Here is a 26,631-nt window from a genome sequence, read left to right on the forward strand (position 1 = left end):
AAGTAAGATCCAAAGTAAACCATACCCCAAAACACCACCGCTCTGCACATCTTCAAAGAAGAAGTGTGGTGTCGTGGATGGAATACCAGACTGGAAACCAGGAGACCTGGATTCAAATCCCTGCTGGGCCGGGGAAACTGAGAGGAGAGTGAGTGTGTGGTAAGGATACTTGAGCCACCTCTTGAAATCTCACGTACCTTGCAAATGTTGGAGGGATCTGGGATTTGGTTCTTTGTTTTTTGATCCCAAAAAAAGGAAAGAGAATTCCGCTCAGTCTCGCCCCTTCCTAGGAGAAAAGAAAAACAGAAAAGATCAGCCTGGAGGTTTTATAGATAAAGCAAAACAAAGACATTTCCTTCCAGGATGTGCCTTCGGCATGTTTCTATTGAACGGGGCTACATACCTTCTCTCTTCTGCAGGAAGCAGAACAAGAGGAACAGAAAGGTAGTCAAGAAAGAAACCACCCCTCTGAGATAAAAGCTCCCATCATCCCAGTGAGGAGGGGGCAACAGCAGGGAACCAGAGAGCAGCAGGACCTTCTTCCTGCTGAGACATGCGATGAAAGCAGCAGCATGCAAGAGTGTATTTCATCCACAATTTATTTAAAATATTTTTACTCCACCTTTCTCCTTTAAAAGCACCCAAGGCGGCTTATGTAAATCTTTAAAACACAAGATTTAAAAGTTAAAAACAAGAAGTCTAAAAATCTTTAAAAGAATTAATCCAAACCTACACTAACAATGGTAAACAAAATCAACATCTATTAAATACCAGAGATAATGTGATGCAGCGGACCGAGGTTTAGGCCAGGCCCTCTGTTGTCACAAGACCATTCGTTATTTCTGGCACTTCAAGGATCCCCAACATACGGGGCATCTCCAAAGGCGCTCCTCGGCCTCTGTGCGTTCCCTCCAAGGGCCTTGTGTCGCGGGGTTGCCAACCCAAGGCGGGCACAGTTCAGATCTCAGGACGTTTCTCGCCTGCTGTCTTCCAACCCCCAACCTTGCTTAGGCTTCGCTCTTCCCTTTGAGTTCACTGCAAACCTCGTAGGGGTTGGAAAGGCGGCAACCGAGGGTATTAGGTGCCCTTGATGTAAAAGAATGCATTTATACAATCACTTAGTCTGGAACAGACCCTTCAGAGCCATTCACTCCGCAAAAGACCCGCTGGGAGAGCGCACACCCTAGAAGCAGAGGCTGGGTTGCCATCAGGTCCTTCTTTCCTCCTGCCCTCCATGTGGAAGGACCGGAGCTCCTTCGGCCTCTTTCCTTTGCTCCACCCCATGGAGAGCCACAAATTGGGGGCAGGAGGGAGAACCCCTATGAAGGAGGAGTGAGGGGCAGGTCTTTTGCACGGCCAATGGCCCTGAATTGTGCCTTTCAGGACCCAAAGACCAGAATAGTCTTGGCCCTATGGGAAGAACAACGTCCACCAGGAGACGCTTCTTGGGGAGATCTCCCTTTCAGCCTCCGCTAGGAAACATCCCAGGGAGGAAAATCCATTACTTTCTCTCTCCTGCCTGCCTTTCAGAAAAAGATGGTCTGTGTTCACAAGCAACACAACAAGAAAGCCGCCCCTACAGTTGATCCTCAGCTCAGGATCTCCTCTCTGCCGGATCATCCAGGAAAATACAATCAGAAACACATCATCACACAACACACAGCGAGACAAACACACAGAGTGTGTGCAAAAGTGCAAGCGGTCCGGCAGACGTTCCCCCTCGCAGGGAAGGCGCAGGCAGGACCCCCCCCTTCCCTCCCAAACCCCATTTCTCCTGATTGCGCCCCCCAAGTTGCTGAGGATGGGGCTCCTCCACCTCCTGCCTGCCCCCCCCCAGCGCTGCCCCCTTTGCTGCTCTGCCCCCCCCCGGAGTTTGGCCCTTTAAGGGAGGCGTTGGGGGGGGAAGAGAGATGGGGGGGGGCAAGTAACTTTCTCTGCCGTCCCTTTGTTTCCATCCACTGGATGCTCCTCGCAGGATTCAAGGGAAGGCAGGGTCTCCTTACCCCCCCCCTACACACACACACACGGACGCACTCGATGAAGCCCTAGAGAGCATCTGGGCCCCAGATATTTTCTCTCCCCTTTGAATCCCCCTCCCCCTCCCTCCCGAGGAGACCCAGAGGAAAAAAACTGCCTTGCACGAGGGTCCAGCAAGACAAACCACAAAGGAATCACACACACCCTTGAGACTGGCGGGGTGCCGGTCATCTCATTCCCCCCCATGCAATCCTCCCCTGTAAATCTCACCCCCACCCCACCTCCGACCTGCCCCCCCCTCCAGCGCCCACCTTCTTCCCGCTCCCATTCAAAATGGCGTCCAGGGGAGGGGCTCTTCCTTCGCCTTCCTAGCTCTAGGTTCCTCCCCTTCCCCCTCCTTCAACGAATGGGGGGGGGGAAGAGGGAAAGGCAGGAACAAGGCGGGGGGCGGGGCGGTTGAAGGCTCCAAAGAGAAGGAAAATGGCGTTCGTGCAGGAGGGGGAAGAGGAGGAACATAGAGCTATGAAGGCGAAGGAAGAGCCCCTCCCCTGGACGCCATTTTGAACGGGAGCGGGAAGAAGCGGGGATCCTGCAGCGCCTGCCTCTTCCCTTTCGGGCCAAGAAAGGCGCCTGGAGGAGAGAAGCGGGGCTTTTGGGGGCGCCTCCCGGATCGGGACCTGGACGGAGGTGGGCGATGGATTGGGGTGGGGCAGATTGGGTCTAATATTTGAATGGGGGGGGGGAGTTGAGATGGCCAGTCTCGGGAGAAGGGGGGGCGGTTTCTCCGGGCATTGCCGATGATGACGTGTTACGGATTTGCGCTGCTCGACCTGCTTGTAAGGCCTTTTTTCCCCATCTGGGTCTCCTTCGGAGGGAAGGGGATTCAAAGGAGGGAGAGGATCTCTGGGGTCCAGATCTCACTCCTAGATGCAGGGAGACCAGACCCCCCCCCTTGCAAGGCTCTCTGCGCTTCAATACCGAGAGCGTGTGTGGGGTGTGTGTGAGGAGACCCTGCCTTCCCTTGAATCCTGCCCTGGATGGAAAGAAAGAAACGCGAGAAAGTAACTTGCCTCCCATCTCCTCCCCCCCCCCGCCTCCCTCTAATGACCCAGGACAACCCCCTCCCCTCCCTTAAAAGGGCCAAAGTCCCAGGTGGGGCAGGAAAGGCAAAGGGGGCTGCGATGGGGCGGGCAGGCAGGAGGTGGAGGAGCCCCATCCTTGGCAACTTGGGGGGGCGGGCAGGAGAAATGGGGTTTGGGAGGGAGGGGGAACGTCTGCCGGACCGCTTGCTCTTTTGCACTATTTCTCTCTCTGTGGTGTGTGTGTGTGTGTTTTCCTGGATTAACTGGCAGAGAGGAGGGGTAACCCGATCCCTCTCGAGACCAAATCATGAGCTGAGGATCAACTTTAGGACTGGGGGGGGGGCTTCCCTATTCTGAACACAGACTGACTTTTTCTGAAAGGGAGGCAGGAGAGAAGCAGGACAGAGAAGAAGGTGGTGAACTTTCCTCTCTGAGATGTTTCCTAGCCGAGGCTGAAAGGGGGATCGATCCATCCTTCCTGCCAGGGGCTGCTTTCTTCCTCCTGTTCTGCTGCCGGAAAAAGAGAGAGAGAGATGAGGATGGAGGCCCATTCAATATAAACATGACGAAGGCACATCTAGAAAGGAAACGTTTTTGATTTGCTTTATCTGTAAAGCCTCCAGGCTGACCTATTTCTTTTTTTCTTCTAGGAAGGTTTGAGACGGAGCTGATGTCTCTTTACAACCAGTTCCCCGATCTCTTCAACATTTGCAAGGTAAGTGGGATTTCAAGAGGTGGCTTAAGCAGCCTTGCCAACCACTCTCACCTCCCAGTTTCCCTGGCCCAGCAGGGATTTGAATCCAGCTCTCCCGGTTTCCACTCTGTACTCCATCTACGGCACCACACTGCCTGTCTGAAGATGTGTAGAGTGGCGGTGTTTGGTTTTCTTTGCCTTTTATTTAGGTTGTGGTTTTTTTAAAGATCTCAATCCTGCTCACCCCAACCCCATGCTCACCAAGGATAGGTCCTCTTGATAGGAGTGGGCATGGGGGTCCCCCTTCAAGGCTCCCTTCTTGTTCCCTCTTAACAGACAATCCAGATTTAGCTTTGCACCACCAGCATGTACTTCGGACTCTATTGATTAAGAGGTAACATCATTTCTGTTCCCACCTTCTTCTTCCCATCACTCCCCAGATTCATCCACAAGAATAGACTACCGTAATTCTCTTTCTGGGGGTTTTCCCTTGAAGCTGACACCAGCAGATGCAAGAGGGGCAGCGTCTCCTCAGTCCACCACTCTCCCCCTCCGGTCGTCCCCTCTGGGAAGGCGATTCCACACCCCTGCGTGGGGGAAGGTTCCTCCATTCCACATTCTCTCTTTTCTCCTCTCCTGTTTGCGTCTGCTCTTCCCTTATCCTTCAGCTCCATCCTCTTCTTTCCTGTTTATCCCAGTGGAAACGTTTCCTGACTGAGTGACGGTTCCTTCCCCTTCCTCCCTCTTCTCTTGGTATCATCATCCTCTCCCAGATAGGAACCCATGCTTTCTCCGTCCAGAAACCTTCCCACCTTTCTAGCAGTATCTTACTCTCTTCACCTCTACTGTACTTGCCACCACTTCTCTGTTTCTCTCTCTCTGCTCCTGGTCCTTCTTACTTCTCCTCTCCTTCCTTTTCTCCTCTCTTCATGTCCCAACAGGGGCATTTCCACTGATGCCCTTGGGAAGGAGAAGACAATTATGGGAAACCGGAAAATAAAACACAACGTTGCTTCTTGGGTTCGAGCATCCAGGATTCTGAGTACTTGTGAACGTCATTGTTAAGCACACCTTGATGCCTCCCCCTAACAAATGATCCAAGAAATAGCTGGAGAATTAAAAAATCTCCTTTACTTTGACCTGGGCTGGTATTCTGGTTTCTCCTGTTGTTGCTGCTGCTGCTTTATTCGGTTAGCAGGGCTTTGATCAGACCCGTTGAAATAAATGAAATGAAGAAACACACTCCCTTCATTCTTGTCCAATCTCTTTTTAGCACAACTATAGAAAGACCCAATCTTTGGAATCCTAATTTTTTTTATTGGAAGTAAGTCCTTCTGATCATCTTGAAGGAATTACTAGGCATTTGTACCTTTCGATGTAAAAACAAACAAACAAAAAGCACCCTACTAACCCTCTGAAAAATGAAGCAAAGAAGGAAAGTGAGTAAGTAGCCCATTGGCCCTCGCCCAAAGGAAGGGAAACCTTTTTTTCCTTTATTTTCAGGGCTATGAGCCCCTGATGTATAGAAAGTGCACCCATGTGTCTCTTCAGAAAGAGTATCACACATCAGCTTCTTCTCCTGCCTTGTGTTCAACGGTGAAGGATGTCAACGCCTGAGAAATAGCATCATTTAGCTTTCAGTCTCCCCCTCCACAGGCATCGTGGTGGCATCAGAGCGCTTACCCATGTCATCTCTTCTTTGGGGTGGAGTGGAAACTGGCAGCTTTTGCCTGTTGAGAGGTTGTTGGCTCTGGAGATATAATATGATGGAATTACAGTGGGGTCTCTACTTAAGAACGTCCCTACTTAAGAACAATCCAACTTAAGAACAGCTCCATTCACTAAATTTTGCTTCTACTTGAGAACAGAAATCCAAGATAAGAACAGGAAAAGAAAAACCTTTCCTGCTCTTTTTTTTAACCTTAGGTCATCTTAGGTTAAAAAAAAATTCTCCCCCTAGTGGTAGAGTATGTATTAACCAGCTTTGCATTAGTTCCTATGGGAACTAATGCTTCAATGTACGAACGCACCTCTACATAACAAAAAAACAGCCAGAACGGATTAATTGGTTTTCAGTCCATTCCTATGGGAAATTTTGCTTCAACTTAAGAACGTTGAGGTGATGGCATTCCAGTTGAACTATTTAAAATCTTAAAGGATGATGCTGTTAAGGTGCTACATTCAATATGCCAACAAGTTTGGAAAACTCAACAGTGGCCAGGGGACTGGAAAAGATCAGTCTACATCCCAATACCAAAGAAGGGCAGTGCCAAAGAATGCTCCAACTACCGGACAATTGCACTCATCTCACACGCCAGCAAGGTTATGCGCAAAATCATACAAGGTAGGCTTCAGCAGTATGTGGACCAAGAACTCCCAGAAGTACAAGCGGGATTCCAAAGGGGCAGAGGAACTCGAGACCAAATTGCCAACATGCGCTGGATTATGGAGAAAGCCAGAGAGTTCAAGAAAAACATCTACTTCTGCTTCATTGACTATGCAAAAGACTTTGACTGTGTGGACCACAGCAAACTATGGCAAGTCCTAAAAGAAATGGGCGTGCCTGACCACCTTATCCATCTCCTGAGAAACCTATATGTGGGACAGGAAGCAACAGTTAGAACTGGATATGGAACAACTGATTGGTTCAAAATTGGGAAATGAGTACGACAAGGCTGTATATTGTCACCCTGCTTATTTAACTTATATGCAGAATACATCATGCGGAAGGCTGGACTGGAGGAATCCCAAGATGGAATTAAGATTGCAGGAAGAAATATCAACAACCTCCGATATGCAGATGATACCACTCTGATGGCGGAAAGTGAGGAGGAACTAAAGAACCTTGTAATGAGGGTGAAAGACGAGAGTGCAAAAAACGGTCTGAAACTCAACATCAAAAAAACTAAGATCATGGCCACTGGTCCCATCACCTCCTAGTTGTGTCCGACTCTTCGTGACCCCATGGACCAGAGCATGCCAGGCCCTCCTGTCTTCCACTGCCTCCCGGAGTTGGGTCAAATTCATGTTGGTCGCTTCAAAGACATTGTCCAACCATCTCATCCTCTGTCGTCCCCTTCTCCTCCTGCCTTCACACTTTCCCAACATCAGGTTCTTTTCCAGGGAGTCTTTTCTTCTCATGAGATGGCCAAAGGATTGGAGCCTCAGCTTCAAGATCTGTCCTTCCAGTGAGCACTCAGGGTTAATTTCCTTCAAAATGGATATGTTTGTTCTCTTTGCAGTCCAGGGGACTCTCAAGATTCTCCTCCAGCACCACATAATTCCTCTGTGTATTCTTGCCCTTTCTTCTTGATGTCCTCTGCTTCTCTGAGGTCCGTACCATTTTTGTCCTTTATCATGTCCATCTTTGCACAAAAGGTTCCTTTAATATCTCCAATTTTCTTGAAGAGATTTCTAGTTTTTCCCTTTCTCTTATTTTCCTCTACTCCTTTGCACTGTTGATTTAAGAAGGCCTTCTTGTCCCTCCTTGCTATTCTTTGAAAGTCTGCATTCCATTTTCTGTAACTTTCCCTATTTCTTTTGCATTTTGTTTCCCTTCTCTTCACTTCTATTTGTAAGGCCTCCTTGGACAGCCACTTTGTGTTTTTTTGTATTTCTTTTTCTTTGGGATGGTTTTTGTTGCTGCCTCCTGTACAAAGTTACAAGCCTCCATCCAAAGTTCTTCAGGCACTCTGTCCACCAAATCGGGTTCCTTAAATCTGTTCTTCACTGTGTATTCATAAGGGATTTGGTTTAGATTATATCTGACTGGCCCAGTGGGTTTTCCAACTTTCTTCAGTTTAAACTTGAATTTTGCTATAAGAAGCTGATCATCAGAGCCACAATCAGCTCCTGGTCTTGTTCTTGCTGACTGTATAGAGCTTCTTCATCTTTGGCTGCAGCGAAGATAATCAATCTGATTTCGGTATTGCCCATCTGGTGATGTCCACGTGTAGAGTCACCTCTTGTGTTGTTGGAAATGAGTGTTTGTGATGACCAGCTTGTTCTCTTGACAAAACTCTGTTAGCCTTTGCCCCGCTTCATTTTGAACTCCAAGGCCAAACTTACCTATTGTTCTTTTTATCTCTTGATTCCCTACTTTAGCATTCCAATCCCCTAGAATGAGAAGAACGTCTTTCTTTAGTGTCAGTTCTAGAAGTTGTTTTAAGTCTTCATAGAACTGATCAATTTCAGTCTCCTCAGCATTGGTGGTTGGTGCATAAACTTGGATCACTGATGTTGAAAGGTTTGCCTTGGATTCATATTTAAATCATTCTATCATTTTTTCATTGCATCCCAATACAGGTTTTCCCACTCTTTTGTTGACTATGAGGGCTACTCCATTTCTTCTACAGGATTCTTGCCCACCCATTCCCGTCCATTTTAGTTCACTGACGCCCAGGATGTCAATGTTTATTCTTGCCATCTCCTGTTTAACCACATCCAGCTTACCAAAATTCATAGATCTTACATTCCAGGTTCCTATGCAGTATTTTTCTTTGCAGAATCGGACTTTCCTTTCACTTCCAGGCACGTCCACAGCTGAGCGTCCTTTCGGCTTTGTCCCAATCACTCTATTAGCTCTGGAGCTACTTGTATTTGTCCTCCACCCTTCCTCAGTAGCATGTTGGACGCCTTCTGACCTGAGGGGTCATCTTCCACCGTTATATCTTTTAGCCTTTTGTTTCTGTTCATGGGGTTTTCCTGGCAAAGATACTGGAGTGGCATTGCCAGTTCCTACTCCAGGTGGATGGCGTTTAGTCGGAACTCTCTACTATGACCTGTCCGTCTTGGGTGTCCCTGCATGGCATAGCCCACAGTTTCTCTGAATTACTCAAGCCCCTTCGCCACGACAAGACAGCAATCAATGAAGGGGTGTGCATTACTTTACATTTTCTTAAATTTTCTTATATTGAAATGCATTTTTCATTTTACTGCCCATTCTTCCAGTCTAGAGAGATCCTTCTGGAGTTATTCACAATCCCTTGTGGTGTTCACCACCCGGAAAAGCTTCATGTCATGTGAAAACTTGTCTGCCTCAATGCTTATCCCTGTCTCCAGGTTATTGATGAACAGGTTGAAAAGCACCAATCCCAGGAGAGATCCATGGGGCACACTGCTCTTCCCCTCTCACCATTGTGAACATTGGAAACAATTCTCTGTTTCCTGGTTCTCAACCAATTCTCAGTCTATAAGGGGATTTGCCCTTTTATTCCCTGACTGTGGAGTTTTTTCAGCAGCCTTTGGTGAATGATCGTGTCAAATGTCTTCTGAAAATCCAGATAGACAGTATCCACCGATTTGCCCGCATCCGCATGCCTGTTGAGCTTTTCGAGATCTAAAAAGTTTGTGAGGCAAGGCTTGTCCTTACAAAAGCCATGCTGATTCTCCCTCAGCAAGGCTTGTTGTTCTGTGTATTTTAAGATTTTATCTTGGATGATAAAATCTTAAAATACCCAGTCTTCTCTGGGACAGACTTTAGGCTAACAGGCCTGTGGTTTCTCGGGTTCCCCCCTCTTTTCCTTTTTAAAGATTGGCGTGATGTGTGCTGTCTTCCAGTCCTCTGACACTGTGACCATTTTGTTATGGACCAAGCCCGCTAGCCAATATTTTAGCTCCAGCAAGAGGTCAGACAAGACGCAAGCAGCTGAACCAAAGTCCAAGCAGGACCCCGATGTATGGCCTTCAGCCTCCGGCTCCCTGCTGGGTTTTATGTTTCGACTCTTGGATCATCACCTGGCAGATCTGCTTTGACTGTATTCCTGCGTTGAGCAGGGGGTTGGACTTGATGGCCTTGTGGGCCCCTTCCAACTTCACTTTTCCATGATTCTCTCGTTTTATCTGTGTTTGGCCTCCAGGCAGCATTCCTAGATGGGCCCTCTAGTTATTGAAAGGTTAAAGGGTGGAAAGTGTGAAATATAGGCATTTAATACAGAGCTCAAGAGAGAAGTAATGTTGGAAAAAACAGAATATGTAGAATAAGATTTTCTACCACAAAACCAGGAATAAAACTAATTTCTGCTACATCCAGGTATCACTCCCCCCTTTTTAAATTTTTACAATACAAACAACGCTGAATCTAGATCTGCTCTTTTTTGTTTAGCTTTTCCTGAAGAATAGGCAACACACAGAGGCAAAAGTCTAGATATAGCACATACAAATAATCTCAAAATATTAAGAACCACAATTGGAATTACAAATGGTTCCGTGACATCACACAGGCTGGTCCAACCCTCGGTCCACTACATGACACGGGCTCTGGTGTTTTCTAAATGTTGATTTTGTTTTCTAATTTTAGTGTAGCTTTGGTTATTATTATTATTATTATTATTATTATTATTATTATTATTATTTGATTGATTGATTGATTGATTGATTGATTGATTGATTGATTGATTGATTAATATGCCGCCCACACTACCCAAAGGTCTCTGGGCGGCTTACAGCATTTAAAATACAATAAAGATATGTAACAATTATAATACAATTAAAAAAATATATAAAATTGCCATCAGACCGACAGCTAATAGTATTTCAGTTAAAAGCCTTCTGGAACAGGAAGGTTTTGACCTGGCGCCAAAATGTCATCAGTGTCGGCGCCAGACGAATCTGAGTCGGGAGGGCATTCCATAGTCTGGGGGCAGCTGCCGAAAAGGCCCTTTGTCTACAAGCCGTCCCTCTTACCTCCTTGAGGGACGGCTCTTTCAAAAGGGCCCCCTGGCTAGATCTTAACTGCCGGGTAGGTTCATATGGAAGGAGGCGGCCCTTCAGGTATCCAGGGCCCAAGCCGTTTAATCATTTTAATGTTTGTGGTCTTGCTGTTTTTCACTTTTAAGTATTGCCTTTTTCTGATGGCCGTAAGCTATCTTGGGTTTTTTTTAATGAGAAAGGCAAGTTAAAATTATTTTAAATGAGCAGTGAGAGACATCCCATCTTATACAGTATGCTGCTCCTTTCATCACATGTGTCAGAGGGATGATCCGCCTGCCTGCCTGCCTTTGTGTTCCTCTTCTTTTGCTGCCTGAATAAGAGAGAGAGATGGGGACGGAGTCCCGTTCAATAGAAACATGACGAAGGTACATCCCAGAAGGAAACGTTTTTGATATGCTTTATCCATGAAGCCTCAAGGCTGATGTTTTTCTTTTCTCCTAGGAAGGGGTGAGACTGAGCTGAGTTATCGTTGCTGTTTTGGGGATGAAAAACGAAGAACCAAATCCCAGGTCCCTCCAACATTTGCAAGGTAAGTGAGATTTCTAGAGGTGGCTTAAATAGCCTTGCTAACCACTCTCTCCTCACAGTTTCCCCGGCCCAGCAGGGATTTGAATCCAGGTCTCCTGGTTTCCAGTCTGGTACTCCATCCACGACACCGCACTTCTTCTTTGAACATGTGCAGAGCGGTGGTGTTTTGGGGTATGGTTTACTTTGTATCTTACTTAGGTTTTTTTTTAATATCTCAGTCCTGCTCACCCCAACAATATGCTCACCAGGGGCAGGTCCTCTTGATAAGAGGCAAAATCCTGATTTCGGGTGTGGGGTTTCTCCTTCAAGACTCCCTTCTTGTTCCCCTTTAACAGACAATCCAGACTGGGGAATTTTGCTTTACACCATCCACCTGTACTTCTGACTCCGATGATAATTGATTAACAGATAACATCAGGTCTGAAAAATATTGGACCCTTCTTGGTGGAGATATTATGGCTGGGTTTTGTACTTCCAGCCTGGAGGAGCCGGCCATGATGGCCCAAAATAGTTTGTTGTTTTTCTGGGTCACTGCCTGTTGGAGACATCACCTTGCCAACAAAAGTCCGAATAGTCAAAGCTATGGTTTTTCCTGTCGTGATGTATGGAAGTGAGAGCTGGACCATAAAGAAAGCAGACCGCCGAAGAATTGATGCCTTTGAATTGTGGTGCTGGAGGAGGCTATTGAGAATCCCCTGGACTGCAAGGAGAACAAACCTATTGGTTCTAAAGGAAATCAACCCTGAGTGCTCACTTGAAGGACAGATCCTGAAGCTGAGGCTCCAGTACTTTGGCCATCTCATGAGAAGAAAAGAGTCCTTGGAAAAAACCTTGATGTTAGGAAGGTGTGATGGCAAGAGGAGAAGGGGACGACCGAGGATGAGATGGCTGGACAGTGTCTGCAAAGCAACCAACATGAACCTGACACAACTCCGGGAGGCAGTAGAAGACAGGAGGGCCTGGCGTGCTCTGGTCCATGGGGTCACGAAGAGTCGGACACGACTAAACGACTAAACACACACACGCCTGTTGGAGCTTGCTCTATTGCTCCATAATAAAATTCTTCTGTCGGGATCTGCAAGATGAGAGGAAGTAGGGATCTTGCAGATGAAGCCTCAGGGGCAGGGATCTTTCTCCTTGACCAGCAAGGGGGAAAAGAAAAGACGGGACACTCGAGTGTATGGCAGCTGTTCAGAGGCGGAATCTCTCGTTCCCCCGCCTCCTCTTCTTTTATTGTATCCCCCTACTACATTTGCTCTAGTTAATAAATACAGAGGTAACTAATTTCCTGAATACACAACAGAGCAACCAGAGTGCTGGTAAACAGAGACAGCTAATTTCCTTGAACACAAAGACGTCAGCAAACACAGTGGTTGGTAAACAGACAGGCTGGCAAACAGACAGTAAACAGACACAGCTAACTTCAAATACACAGCCAATGTAAACATTCCTCAGGTAGACATTTTAACTACATTACCCAGAGACAATAGACAGCAGGTCAATGATTTATCCGTTACTGGAAGTTAGCAGTTATGTACGTGTCTTGCAGCTAGGGCATGATGCCTGCTACTAGCATACAGATATATACATTTATAATATTCATTTGCTACTGCCATAGATATATACATTTTAAAGGCATACAATTTTCCCACATCCCAACCGTTTTTTATTTATTTTGTTAAAGACAATTGCTGTTGTAAACTCCTGAAAATTCCGAATCCAGGTATGATATGAAGTCAGGCTCATCTTCAGCAGAGGGCTGAATAGCATGTTCCAGGCCACTGGGAATAAGGAAAGCATTCAAATAGCCAATCCTGCTTCCTTGTTGCACTGAGAGGCAAAACTCATTCTTTACAACTTTAAAACATTGTTCAGCTGGAATGAAACCTGGAATCTTGCAAGAGAATTAGATCTACAGTCTGATGACATCATCATTACAGTGTAGATTAAAGAAAACCCAATACTGGATAATTAGAATTACAATTACAATAAGATACGCATAATAAGAGTACTTAATTTTCAGGAAAAGAAAACACATTGAAAACATATTATTCAGATATATAAGCACAACATACTGCTAAGAGGCAAAAGCAAAAAACTTTAAGGTATACAGAACTTTTGCATAGAAATATGTGACACAGACAACTTCCCCACTGAAGACACACACACCATGAATTTCTTGTATGATACTTGACTGAAGAGATACATATAGAGCTTGGCAAAAGAACAGCAACTTATTTTGAGGGATGAGTAGTAAAGAATGATGCTGGTATGCATTTGCCTGGCTCCGGGCAAAGCTCTTCTACTGTACAACTGACTGAATTAAAAAAGTTGCCTGCTAGTGCCCTTAAATTTCCCTTGGACTGAAAATATGTTTCTACAGGCAAGCATGTCAGATGTATATATCACAGTGTACAAAATTGCCTACTGTGGGGCCTATTTGTAGGGAATAATATGCTTCTCTGTCTCAGGGATAAACAGACAAAGTTTTCATATTACATTAGAAAATAATTTTCAAGGAAAACTGTGACATGTAAAAGAATAAACATGCAGTGCCTACAACAAAATTAGATTCATATTAGGAAAACTCAAAGGCTAAAACTGCAGTTAATTCTGAGTATAAAACTAAGAATTGTTTCTCTGAAATTCTTATCAACCTTATCCTGCAGAAAGAAAAACAAACATTTTTGACAATTTACAGCATTTGCAACAAACATTTTCTCAGGGATGTGACACTGTTACTCCTGGAAGGCAGAGACAGGAATGCAGGCTCATATGAAGTCCCATATGCTCACAGCAATGCAAAGTATGATAGGATTTGTAGTTCTAAGAACATGGAACCTAGAGTGTGCAGGACATCATTTGGATCCTTACAAGTGGCTTGAGTGTAAACAATGCTTTCTCCAAATTGGAAGGTGATGGGGGAAAACTTTCTGGTTCGCCTCCTCCCACCCCAATATGCAGCATTAGTCTCTCTACTGTCCAGGTGGGAGGCATTCTTTGGTGATCTGTATAACTGCCATGTCCGGCTGAGTAGGATTTTTCACCCAAACAGGATTAGCACATGGAAAAAGCAGTTCAAAACAAGCTTCATGTTGGTGTGTAACAGTTACCCCCCTTAGATTCTCTTCTTCCTCCCCTTCCTTATAGGATGCATCTAATGCTTGTAAAGCTGCTTTTGTACCCCCAGTCTATGATATCAAAGAAATCTGGGCCTGGGTCCCAATTCCATGAAATATCATGCAACTTTGGCTGAACAGGCGGAGATACTGAGGTAGCTGCTGCTTCTTTCAGACCAGCAAGGAAGGGAGTCAGGCATGCAGTTTGATTTGCTGATTGGAATGCATTTATAGATACTCCTACTGCTTGAGTTAGAGCTGTTGTCGCGGAGCCTTGCTGAACAGTAGTAGCAAATGCAGCTCCTCCCATAAACATTAGAGGACCATCAGGGGATGCACCAGCATTAATTTTTGCTCGCTTAAATGCTAAATCCTGCCATTCTTGAAGGCAAGTGAGTCCTTCTGCTGGTGGAAAGGAATCTTGTATCAAGGCCTTGCAGTCATTAAGCCATGGGGCAGATAAAGAGTCCATCCCATTGTCCTGGTTACTGCGTTGCAGTTTGTGGATGCCTTGAGCTGGGAACAATTCACAACTAGCAGAAACAGCTGGCACATCTCTCTGTGCTTCTGCTGCTCCCTCAATGACAGGAGGGGCAGAAATGACACCAGTTTCTGCACAAGCACCTGTTGTATCCATTGAAGGATGGTTATCAATCTCAGTTGCTGGAGGTGGCAGTGCTTTTAATTCATCAGGCTGGTCAGAATGAGACGAAGGGTGCAGCAGGGAAGCCAAAGAGGCTGAAGGGAGGGGAGGCAGAATTTGAGGGAGTTGTTTGATTAGATTAGCCTCGAATTCTGAATTGAAAAGAAAATTGCGTGGGCCTTGAAGGCACGTACTCACTTTGGAGCATGTAGAAATCTCTTCTGCTTTAACTCTTGGCTGTTCATGCAAACAGCTGTCTATTTCAGACCATTCCTGGTCCTGTATATATTGTTCTTGCTGAAGACCTGATAAATTAGTCCCCATTTTGCTAAAAGTGTAGGTTCTAGGTGTCTTACTTGACAAATTCCACTCACCCGAGGGATCCTTGCGGATGATTGACACGTCTTGGGGCCTTTGCCAGGCGAGATGAGTGCGAATTGTCGAAAGTTGACCTCAGTCCTACTCATCGGGATCCAGAGGATGCATGCGCGCGCTGTAGCCCTTCCACACCGGGCGTGATGAGTAGGTGGTCTTCAAGAATGGACCTCAGAGAGGTGAATTACCTCAGAGAGGGCACCATTTTGTCGGGATCTGCAAGATGAGAGGAAGTAGGGATCTTGCAGATGAAGCCTCAGGGGCAGGGATCTTTCTCCTTGACCAGCAAGGGGGAAAAGAAAAGACGGGACACTCGAGTGTATGGCAGCTGTTCAGAGGCGGAATCTCTCGTTCCCCCGCCTCCTCTTCTTTTATTGTATCCCCCTACTACATTTGCTCTAGTTAATAAATACAGAGGTAACTAATTTCCTGAATACACAACAGAGCAACCAGAGTGCTGGTAAACAGAGACAGCTAATTTCCTTGAACACAAAGGCGTCAGCAAACACAGTGGTTGGTAAACAGACAGGCTGGCAAACAGACAGTAAACAGACACAGCTAACTTCAAATACACAGCCAATGTAAACATTCCTCAGGTAGACATTTTAACTACATTACCCAGAGACAATAGACAGCAGGTCAATGATTTATCTGTTACTGGAAGTTAGCAGTTATGTATGTGTCTTGCAGCTAGGGCATGATGCCTGCTACTAGCATACAGATATATACATTTATATACATTTATAATATTCATTTGCTACTGCCATAGATATATACATTTTAAAGGCATACAATTTTCCCACATTCTTCCTTTTTTCTTTTACACAATTCCTTAATTGAGTTTTTAAGGGTAGATTTTTGTGCCAATCTTGGGCAGAGTCAGTCTTCCTATATTCCCTATATGAATGGCGGAATTGTACTTTCAAATCCCTATAATTAGGATCAAACTGAAGTTCTTTGTTTTGAGAGATTGTAGCACCTTTCAGCTGAAGGAGTTTGTCCTAATTCCCAGTGGAGATGTTCCATTAATCCATCAAATGCTTTAATTTCATCAAGGGGTTCGATGGATTTTGTGATGGAAACGTGGAGGTCCTAACACTTGTCCCATAATAGCAGATTTTAGAACCAGCTAACACATCATGATCTCCTACTAGTTCTTTTGAGGCATCCTGGTACATACAACGTGTCTGATTTACATACGCACGCAGGCCGGCACGATGCAGGAGCATCCTATCAATGGTTAACCTCTGTTGCAAAGCCATATTTTTCAGGGAAACTATTTCAGCCTTTAATTTTGCGTGTATCTCCATAGTGACATTCTCCATGAAATCTATGGCTCCTGAAGTGTTCTATACAAATTCTGCCAAGGTGTATAGAAGGTATCGTTTTCTGTCACCTCTACTGCTGGAAAAAGGCTCCTTACCATTTGAGTCCCTGTTGAACTTTTCCAGGCCTCCGGAGAAGACCTCCTAGTGACATCTGTGGCTTGAGTAGAATAACATGGATCTGATTTAATTCATTATTCAAGAAGGGCCGTTTGGGTAGCAGAAAGTCATCTGTCGTGAAGACAGATGCAAAAAACTCATTTAATTTATCTGCAATCTCCAAGTCCCCCATTTCCCTCCCTTTTCCCTCCCTCACCGCCCAGAGGGCCAGCTGCTTCTGTGGCAAATCTCCTACTTCTAAAATACAGTATTTAAAGAAGCTTTTTTGGTTACCCCTTATATTGCTGGCCATATGTTCCACAAGGTCTTTCATTGCCCTTCATATAATCTTATTATATTTCTTTTGCCAGAGTTTGTGTACCTTTTAATTTTCTTCATTTGGGAAGAATTTCCATTTATGGAAGGGCCCCTTCTGTCCCGTTAACACCTCGGTAACTTTCCTTGTTAACCACTCTGGCATTCTTGGACTTAGTTGACCCTCCTTTTTTTGCAGTATACACTTCCACTTGGCCTCTACTACCGTTATTTTAATAGACTCCAAGCACTCTGGGGAGATTTGTTTTTAAACCTTCCCTTTCAACTTCTTTCTAACTTCCTTCCTCATCTGAGGGAAGTCCACTCTTTGGAAATCACTCTTTGGAAACCGTTGGTATGGCAATCCACGTTCCGGTTTATGTATTTTTTGCATGATGTAATATCCTAGATGAGACATTGATTTCGTTAACCCAGATATTACTGTATTATGTAGTCTTTAGAATTTGTAATATTTAATTTTGCTGGGGTCAAATATCCTCTCAATTTCAATGTAGAAAATTTTGCTTTTATTCTCATTATTCCCTCCGTCTTTCCATGCACATTTATCTAAATCTGGAGCCGAAGGTTGGGAGTTCTCTTCCCTTCTACCTCTGCAGTTCTAAGATTCTATTACCTCATTACCTATTTCCCTGACCATCTCTGCTTCCTATCCTGTTTTCAGAAATCCCTAATGATTCTCTACCCATAACAGTATTTTATAAATTCTACATCCCAACCCCTTCATAGACCTGTCCTTTCTGTTCTCCCTCTGAATAATGATCTCTGCAGACATTGTCAGCTCCCGGTTTCTCCCACTAACTGTTCTTTACCAGTTCTCGCATCCAATAATCTAGCTGCATCACATTCCTCCACTTTTCCTTTTCCTTTCTAACACTGTTCCCCCCCCCTTTGTTATTCATTTTTGCTAACCAATCCTTTAATTCAATTATTTCTTTCCTCTTTAATCAAATTTGAGAAATTCCTTTCTAAATTCCTGGAAACATAAGTACAATTATTGGGGAGAATTTGAGAAGGAAAAAAAGTTAATATACTGTGAATTTGATGTACTCATTTAGGCATTACTCCTCCCTTGAAAAGGTCCCTCCGTGAAGAGCCCTTCCAACTTCCAGCCCAAAGGAACATCCTCCAGTCCAGCCTCATCTCCTCACTGGTTCTCTTCCCTCACCTTTTTGGCTGTCTTTCCTTCCTCCTTCATGACTATGGCAGAGTCCGAACACATTATTCCTTATTCCTGCTGATTTTGGTTGTTTCTCTTTTTTTTGTAATCTACAAGATGATGAACAGGAGGAGAAGAATGGCCTAACAACATCTAAGGCAAGCTGGGCAGGAACTGATAATCAAACAAGAAAACAGAGAATTGAAAATTGGAGTGGGCAGGCATGGACTTCACATGAAAGGACGGATGCAGGGGAGAAACAACATCAATGCTTCGAATGTGGAAAGAGTTTTAGTCAACGTTGTCACCTTAGGTCACATCAAAGGACTCACACTGGGGAGAAACAACATAAATGCTTGGAATGTGGAAAGAGTTTTAGTCACAGTGGTGTCCTTAGGTTACATCAAAGGACTCACACTGGGGAGAAACCACATAAATGCACGGAATGTGGAAAGAGCTTTAGTCAGCGTGGTCACCTTAGGTCGCATCAAAGGACTCACACTGGGGAGAAGCCACATAAATGCTTGGAATGTGGAAAGAGTTTTAGTCAACGTTGGCACCTTAGGTCACATCAAAGGACTCACACTGGGGAGAAACCACATAAATGCTTGGAATGTGGAAAGAGTTTTAGTCACAGTGGTGTCCTTAGGTTACATCAAAGGACTCACACTGGGGAGAAACCACATAAATGCACAGAATGTGGAAAGAGCTTTAGTGAGTGTGGTCACCTTAGGTCACATCAAAGGACTCACACTGGGGAGAAACCACATAAATGCTTGGAATGTGGAAAGAGCTTTAGTCACAGTGGTTCCCTTAGGTTACATCAAAGGATTCACACTGGGGAGAAACCACATAAATGCTTGGAATGTGGAAAGAGTTTTAGTAAGAGTGATTACCTTAAGTTACATCAAAGGATTCACACTGGGGAGAAACCACATAAATGCATGGAATGTGGAAAGAGTTTTCGTCACAGTGGTTCCCTTAGAGGACATCAAAGGATTCACACTGGGGAGAAACCACATAAATGCTTGGAATGTGGAAAGAGTTTTAGTCAGAGTGGTCTCCTGAGGTCACATCAAAGGACTCACACTGTGGAGAAACCACATAAATGCTTGGAATGTGGAAAGAGCTTTAGTCACAGTGGTTCCCTTACGATACATCAAAGGATTCACACTGGGGAGAAACCACATGAATGCACGGAATGTGGAAAGAGCTTTAGTAGCAGTGGTGCCCTTAGGTCACATGAAAGGACTCACACTGGGGAGAAACCACATAAATGCATGGAATGTGGAAAGAGCTTTAGTCACAGTGGTGTCCTTAGGTTACATCAAAGGACTCACACTGGGGAGAAACCACATAAATGCACGGAATGTGGAAAGAGCTTTAGTCAGCGTGGTCACCTTAGCTCGCATCAAAGGACTCACACTGGGGAGAAGCCACATAAATGCTTGGAATGTGGAAAGAGTTTTAGTCAACGTTGGCACCTTAGGTCACATCAAAGGACTCACACTGGGGAGAAACCACATAAATGCTTGGAATGTGGAAAGAGTTTTAGTCACAGTGGTGTCCTTAGGTTACATCAAAGGACTCACACTGGGGAGAAACCACATAAATGCACAGAATGTGGAAAGAGCTTTAGTGTGTGTGGTCACCTTAGGTCACATCAAAGGACTCACACTGGGGAGAAACCACATAAATGCTTGGAATGTGGAAAGAGCTTTAGTCACAGTGGTTCCCTTAGGTTACATCAAAGGATTCACACTGGGGAGAAACCACATAAATGCTTGGAATGTGGAAAGAGTTTTAGTCAGAGTGATTACCTTAAGTTACATCAAAGGATTCACACTGGGGAGAAACCACATAAATGCATGGAATGTGGAAAGAGTTTTCGTCACAGTGGTTCCCTTAGAGGACATCAAAGGATTCACACTGGGGAGAAACCACATAAATGCTTGGAATGTGGAAAGAGTTTTAGTCAGAGTGGTCTCCTGAGGTCACATCAAAGGACTCACACTGGGGAGAAACCACATAAATGCTTGGAATGTGGAAAGAGCTTTAGTCACAGTGGTTCCCTTACGATACATCAAAGGACTCACACTGGGGAGAAACCACATGAATGCACGGAATGTGGAAAGAGCTTTAGTAGCAGTGGTGCCCTTAGGTCACATGAAAGGACTCACACTGGGGAGAAACCACATAAATGCTTGGAATGTGGAAAGAGCTTTGGTCAGAGTGGTAACCTTAGGTCACATCAAAGGACTCACACTGGGGAGAAACAACATAAATGCTTGGAATGTGGAAAGAGTTTTAGTCACAGTGGTGTCCTTAGGTTACATCAAAGGACTCACACTGGGGAGAAACCACATAAATGCACGGAATGTGGAAAGAGCTTTAGTCGGACTGATCATCTTAGGTCACATCAAAGGACTCACACTGGGGAGAAACCACATAAATGCTTGGAATGTGGAAAGAGTTTTACTCAACGTTGGCACCTTAGGTCACATCAAAGGACTCACACTGGGGAGAAACCACATAAATGCTTGGAATGTGGAAAGAGTTTTAGTCACAGTGGTGTCCTTAGGTTACATGAAAGGACTCACACTGGGGAGAAACCACATAAATGCACAGAATGTGGAAAGAGCTTTAGTCAGTGTGGTCGCCTTAGGTCACATCAAAGGATTCACACTGGGGAGAAACCACATAAATGCTTGGAATGTGGAAAGAGTTTTAGTCAGAGTGATTACCTTAAGTTACATCAAAGGATTCACACTGGAGAGAAACCACATAAATGCATGGAATGTGGAAAGAGTTTTAGTCAATGTTGTCAACTTAGGTCACATCAAAGGACTCACACTGGGGAGAAACCACATAAATGCTTGGAATGTGGAAAGAGTTTTCGTCACAGTGGTTCCCTTAGAGGACATCAAAGGATTCACACTGTGGAGAAACCACATAAATGCTTGGAATGTGGAAAGAGTTTTAGTCAGAGTGGTCTCCTGAGGTCACATCAAAGGACTCACACTGGGGAGAAACCACATAAATGCACGGAATGTGGAAAGAGCTTTAGTAGCAGTGGTGCCCTTAGGTCACATGAAAGGACTCACACTGGGGAGAAACCACATAAATGCATGGAATGTGGAAAGAGGTTTAGTAAGAGTCGTAACCTTAGGTCACATGAAAGAACTCACACTAGGGAGAAACCACATAAATGCTTGGAATGTGGAAAGAGCTTCAGTATTAATAGTCATCTTAGGAAACATAGAAGAACTCACACTGGGGAGAAACCACATGAATGCACGGAATGTGGAAAGAGCTTTAGTAGCAGTGGTGCCCTTAGGTCACATGAAAGGACTCACACTGGGGAGAAACCACATAAATGCTTGGAATGTGGAAAAAGCTTCAGTATTACTAGTATTTTGGTTCCATCAAAGAATTCACACTGGGGAGAAACCACATAAGAGTGCTGTCCTGTGAAGATGCTGGCCACAGAGACTGGTGAAACGGTAGGAAGAACAACCTTCAGAACATGGCCAAGGAACCCAAAAAACCCACAACAACCAAACCACATAAACGCTTGGAATGTGGAAAGATCTTTAGTTGCAGTGGTGCCCTTAGGTTACATGAAAGAACACACACTGGGGAGAAACTGTATGAATGCATGGAATGTGGAAAGAATTTTAGTCAGAGTGGTCACCTTAGATGTTCGGTTTTATGGAGTACAACAGATGATGGAACTTATGCTAAGCGAAAGTCCTTGGTGGAAAGATAACTGAGGGAGTGACAGCCAGCAATGTATTTTATTCACGGCTGGGTGGGAACAAAATTTTCTCTCTGTTAACAAATCAAAATGTGCTTTTTTACTTTTTATATATTTATTTTTTAAGTTTAAATACTTTTGCATGTCTTTAATAGAAAATATAAGGATTTTTTTTCCTTTTTATCATTGTATTTTTAGGAAGTTTGAAGGGTTCTGAAGATGTACACTCTGTCTTTCTAGATTATGAGCTCCAGTGTTCTAATGTGTTCGTATTTTAGATTCAAACACAAATTTTCCCTACTATCTACATTTAAATTCCTGAATCTTTTTACAAGATGCAACAATGTATTTTATGTAAGCCTGTAGTTTTTCCATAACTATCTGACTTTGGGATTTGAAGATCTGTACCAACAGTTTTTTCCTCATGCTTGTAAGACTATCTTACATATTTCTTGGATTTAGTATATTTATGTATGGAATCTAGAAATGATGTGAATAAATGAACTTGTACAGAATTAACAAGTTTTGGAATTACCCGGAATCATTGCAACAATGAAAAGAGTTCTTATGAGATACCCAGATGAGCTTCAAACCCTTTGTCACTGGTTGTCTATCTGACAGAGAAAGTTGGGCTGAACCCATCCTGACTGGATTCCCGTCCTTTCCAGAGAAGAGGAGGGAAAAGCCCATGGAGTGTTGGCTGGGTGCCAACTCCAAAAACCCATTCTTATTTATTTATTTATTATTTGATTTCAACCCCGCCTCTCTAGACAGAGTCTAATTGGGGCGGCTTACAAACAGTTATAAAACATCATGAAGTATAATCATATATAATGTCATATAACTATTAAAATACAGTGGTGCCCCGCATATCGACGTTAATCCATTCCGGATTAATCATTGCTATCTGGAAACATCGCTGAACAGAACAAAAAAGCCCATAGAAATGCATTAAAACACGATTAATGCATTCCTATGGGCTTAAAACTCAACATTGAGTGAAGATCCTCCATAGGGGTGGCCATTTTTGGTGCCTCTAAAGCGAGGCAACACAGTGGGCGGCTATTTTGGAACCACCAATCAGCTGGCCAAAAATGGGGCCTTTGGCATTTTCCCCCAGCTGAGCAGCTGGAGCTTCAAAGCCCTGCCGCTCAGCTGGGGGGAAATGGCGGTGGTCGGTTGGCAGTGGCTTTGGAAGGACCCCGAAGCCACCGCCGACTGCCGACATTTGCTTTCCAAGCTCTCAAAGGGCTTTCCCCTGACAATGGAGAAAGCCCTTTGAAAGCTCGGAAGGCTCTCGGCAGCGGCAGGGTAGGGGGGTCCGGATGGCTTCCAGGCGAAGCACTGGAAGCCATCCGACCCCCCTACCCTGCCCCTGCCACCAGGAGCCTTGCCACGCCCGCCTATCCCAGCCATGCTCGGACTCCCAGGAGGGTAGGGGGGTCGGTTGGCAGTGGCTTTGGAAGGACCCCGAAGCCACCGCCGACTGCCGACATTTGCTTTCCAAGCTCTCAAAGGGCTTTCCCCTGACAATGGAGAAAGCCCTTTGAAAGCTCAGAAGGCTCTCGGCAGCGGCAGGGTAGGGGGGTCCGGATGGCTTCCAGGCGAAGCACTGGAAGCCATCCGAACCCCCTACCCTGCCCCTGCCACCAGGAGCCTTGCCACGCCCGCCTATCCCAGCCATGCTCGGACTCCCAGGAGTCCGAGCATGGCTGGGATAGGCGGGCGCGGGGCGGCTCCAAGGAGAAAGGCCAGATCGACTCCCTCCCCTGCACTCCTTCCCAAGCGCCCATCAGCTGGGTGAAAATGGGAAACCGGGTGCGGGGCGGCTCCAAGCAGCAGCAGAGGCAGGCAGGGGGGGTCTGGATGGCTTCCAGTGCTTTGCCTGCCCCCACCACCGGGAGCCACGCAACGCCCGCCTATCCCAGCCATGATCGGACTCCTGGGAGTCCAAGCATGGCTGGGATAGGCGGGTGTGGGGCAGCTCCAATGAGAAAGGCCAGATCGGCTCCTGCCTTCCTTCCCCACCGGGCACCTCCTCCGCTGCTGCAAGCACCATCGGGGCAGCCCTTTGGTGCTTGCAGCACCGGAGGAGATGCCTGGTGGAGAAGAAGGCAGGAGCCGATCTGGCATTTCTCCCCCACCGGGCAAGCGGAGGTCAAGATGGGGGGAAAAGCTGGCCAGCGCTTGGGAAGGAGCGTGAGGGAGCCCTCCCCTGCACTCCTTCCCAAGCGCCCGTCAGCTGGGGGGAAAAGCCAGCCTGCGCTTGGGAAGGAGCGCAGGTGAGCCCTCCCCGCCCTCCTTCCCAAGCACCTGTCAGCTGGGGGGAAATTGGGCCTATGGGGAAAAATCGCAAAGCGATTTTTCCCCATAAGGAACATCGCAATGTGATTGCTTTTGCGATCGCAAAATCCACATCGGTATGCGGATTCGTCGTTAAACGGGGCGCCCATCAAGCGAGGCACCAATGTATTTCATAAGACAATCACATGATTAAATCAACAAATTTAGAAGTTCAAGATGGAGAAAAAGAAAACTAAAGAGAAAAAAGAATCAAGTGTTGAGTGGAGGGAAGGCCCGCCTAAAGAGCTAAGTCTTTAAATGACTCTTAAAAACACCCAGAGAAGACTTCCGGCTTGATGTCGCGACGAGACAGCAGCAGGAGGACAGAGCTCTGTCCCCTGGGCTGAATCCTGACCTTGTTCGGGACACCGTAGGGTGTCGGAACCACCCTGGAGGGGTGGTGAACTGGGGGGGGGAAGCCTGTTGATCACGGGGGGGGGGGGCGGCGGCCACCCTATTCAATCCAGGAAACTCCCAAATCAGCGAACAGGCAGAAACAAGCAGCTTCGGCTTGCTTGCAAGTCGCTGGCAGCCAGCCAAAGAAGCAAGAACCAGCCTTTTGACATTGCTGTTTACCATCGGGTGAGACTTTTATAAGTAGGCATCCTTCAGTCTCGAAAGACTATGGTATCGTGCTCTGTATGGAGGACTTGGAACAGCGTCTAGTGTGGCTGAGGAGGCCAATACGAGAGTGACAATCCCTTCCACACTGGAGACAAATCCAATCTGTCCCCTGTCCAGCTCCCTGGTTTTGCTTCCTTTGTGACTTCCTCTTTGCCTCAGCCTGCTGGACAAGGGTCTCTTCAAATTGGGAGAGGCCATGATGCACTGCCTGCCTCCAGGCTGAACGATCAGATGTCAGAGTTTCCCATCTGTTGAGGTCTATTCCTAAGGCCTTCAGATCCCGCTTGCAGATATCCTTGTATTGCAGCTGTGGTCTCCCTCTGGGGCGATTTCCCTGCACTAATTCTCCATATAGGAGATCCTTTGGAATCCGACCATCAGCCATTCTCACAACGTGCCCAAGCCAGCGTAGACGTCGCTGTTTCAGTAATGTATGCATGCTGAAAATTCCAGCTCGTTCTAGGACTATTCTATTTGGAACTCTGTCCTGCCAGGTGATACCAAAAATCCGTCGTAGGCAACGCATATGGAAGGTGTTCAGCTTCCTCTCCTGCCGGGCACAAAGGGTCCAGGACTCGCTGCAGTACAGGAGTGTGCTTAGGACACAGGCTCTATAGACTTGGATCTTTGTATGTGTCGTCAGCTTCTTATTGAGCCATACTCTCTTTGTGAGTCTAGAGAACATGGTGGCTGCTTTGCCAATGCGTTTATCCAGCTCGACATCCAGAGAGAGGGTGTCAGAGATGGTTGAGCCAAGGTACACAAAGTCATGGACAACCTCCAATTCTTGCGTGGAGATGGTAATAGAGGGAGGGGAGTCCACACCCTGGCCCATGACTTGTGTTTTCTTCAGGCTGATTGTTAGTCCAAAGTCTTGGCAGGCCTTGCTGAAACGGTTCATGAGTTGTTGGAGGTCTTCAGCAGAGTGGGCAACAATGGCTGCATCGTCTGCAAAGAGGAAGTCCCTCATGTATTTCAGCTGGACTTTGGTCTTTGCTCTCAATCTAGAGAGATTAAAGAGCTTTCCATCTGATCTAGTCCGGAGATAGACACCTTCTGTTGCAGTTCCAAAGGCATGCTTCAGCATGACAGCAAAAAAGATCCCAAAAAGTGTTGGTGCGAGGACACAGCCCTGTTTCACTCCGCTTCGGATGTCAAAGGGATCTGATGTTGAGCCGTCAAAAACTACAGTGCCTTTCATTCCATCGTGGAAGGACCTGATGATGTTAAGGAGACGAGGTGGACATCCAATCTTGGGAAGTATTTTGAAAAGGCCATCCCTGCTAACCAAGTCAAATGCTTTTGTAAGGTCTATGAAGGCCACTAAGAGTGGCTGTTGTTGTTCCCTGCATTTCTCCTGCAACTGTCGGAGGGAGAATACCATGTCAGTGGTGGATCTATTTGCTCGAAATCCACACTGTGATTCCGGATAGACTCTGTCTGCAAGCACCTGGAGCCTCTTCAGCACAGCACGGGCAAGCAGCTTCCCTACAACGCTAGGGACTTTTATAACTAATTGCTTATACCCCTGAAAAATTCCTATACAGTATATGGAAAAAGAAATGCTGTCCCTCAGAAAGTAAAAAGCGGCAGAAGATCTGGTGAGAGGGATAGCTGATGGAAAGGAAATAACTTTAAAATATACTTTGAGACTATTACAGTTTGATGCTGTGAAGCTTGAGAAATTTTCCTGCAACCTATATTTGATAATCTGAATTTTATTTTGACTATTTGGAATCTCTTGGCGTGGAGCCCAGGAGCTGTGACCTTGACTACTTGGCTGTTATTCCCTTTTGACTTCCTCTGAGCTTGGCTAGGAAATTAACCCTAAAGTGGACTTTTAAGGCCATCAGCCGTGGATA

General features: G+C 45.7%; 3 protein-coding genes across 4 annotated transcripts in view; 2 read left to right on the plus strand and 1 right to left on the minus strand.

Moving 5' to 3' along the window:
* LOC140703800 (uncharacterized) overlaps positions 1-301 on the minus strand; it is a 30,033-nt gene extending 29,732 nt beyond the window's left edge. The window contains exon 1 of the mRNA XM_078387722.1: positions 198-301. The gene's annotated coding sequence lies outside the window, so the exon portion shown is untranslated. The remainder of the gene's footprint in view (positions 1-197) is intronic.
* Positions 1-22,317, plus strand: part of LOC140703737 (uncharacterized) — a 465,058-nt gene extending 442,741 nt beyond the window's left edge. Inside the window, exons 2-5 of the mRNA XM_072987177.2 lie at positions 3,710-3,774; positions 10,906-10,993; positions 18,163-21,313; positions 21,480-22,317. Coding sequence (XP_072843278.2) covers positions 10,948-10,993; positions 18,163-21,313; positions 21,480-21,519 — 3,237 coding nt within the window. The 5' untranslated portion in view covers positions 3,710-3,774; positions 10,906-10,947 and the 3' untranslated portion in view covers positions 21,520-22,317. The remainder of the gene's footprint in view (positions 1-3,709; positions 3,775-10,905; positions 10,994-18,162; positions 21,314-21,479) is intronic.
* Positions 2,438-26,631, plus strand: part of LOC144587362 (uncharacterized) — a 60,380-nt gene continuing 36,186 nt past the window's right edge. For both annotated transcript variants that reach the window (XM_078387736.1, XM_078387739.1), the window contains exon 1: positions 2,438-2,664. The gene's annotated coding sequence lies outside the window, so the exon portion shown is untranslated. The remainder of the gene's footprint in view (positions 2,665-26,631) is intronic.

Source organism: Pogona vitticeps, chromosome 2 (assembly GCF_051106095.1).
Source record: "Pogona vitticeps strain Pit_001003342236 chromosome 2, PviZW2.1, whole genome shotgun sequence".
In the NCBI taxonomy this organism is placed as follows: Eukaryota; Metazoa; Chordata; class Lepidosauria; order Squamata; family Agamidae; genus Pogona; species Pogona vitticeps.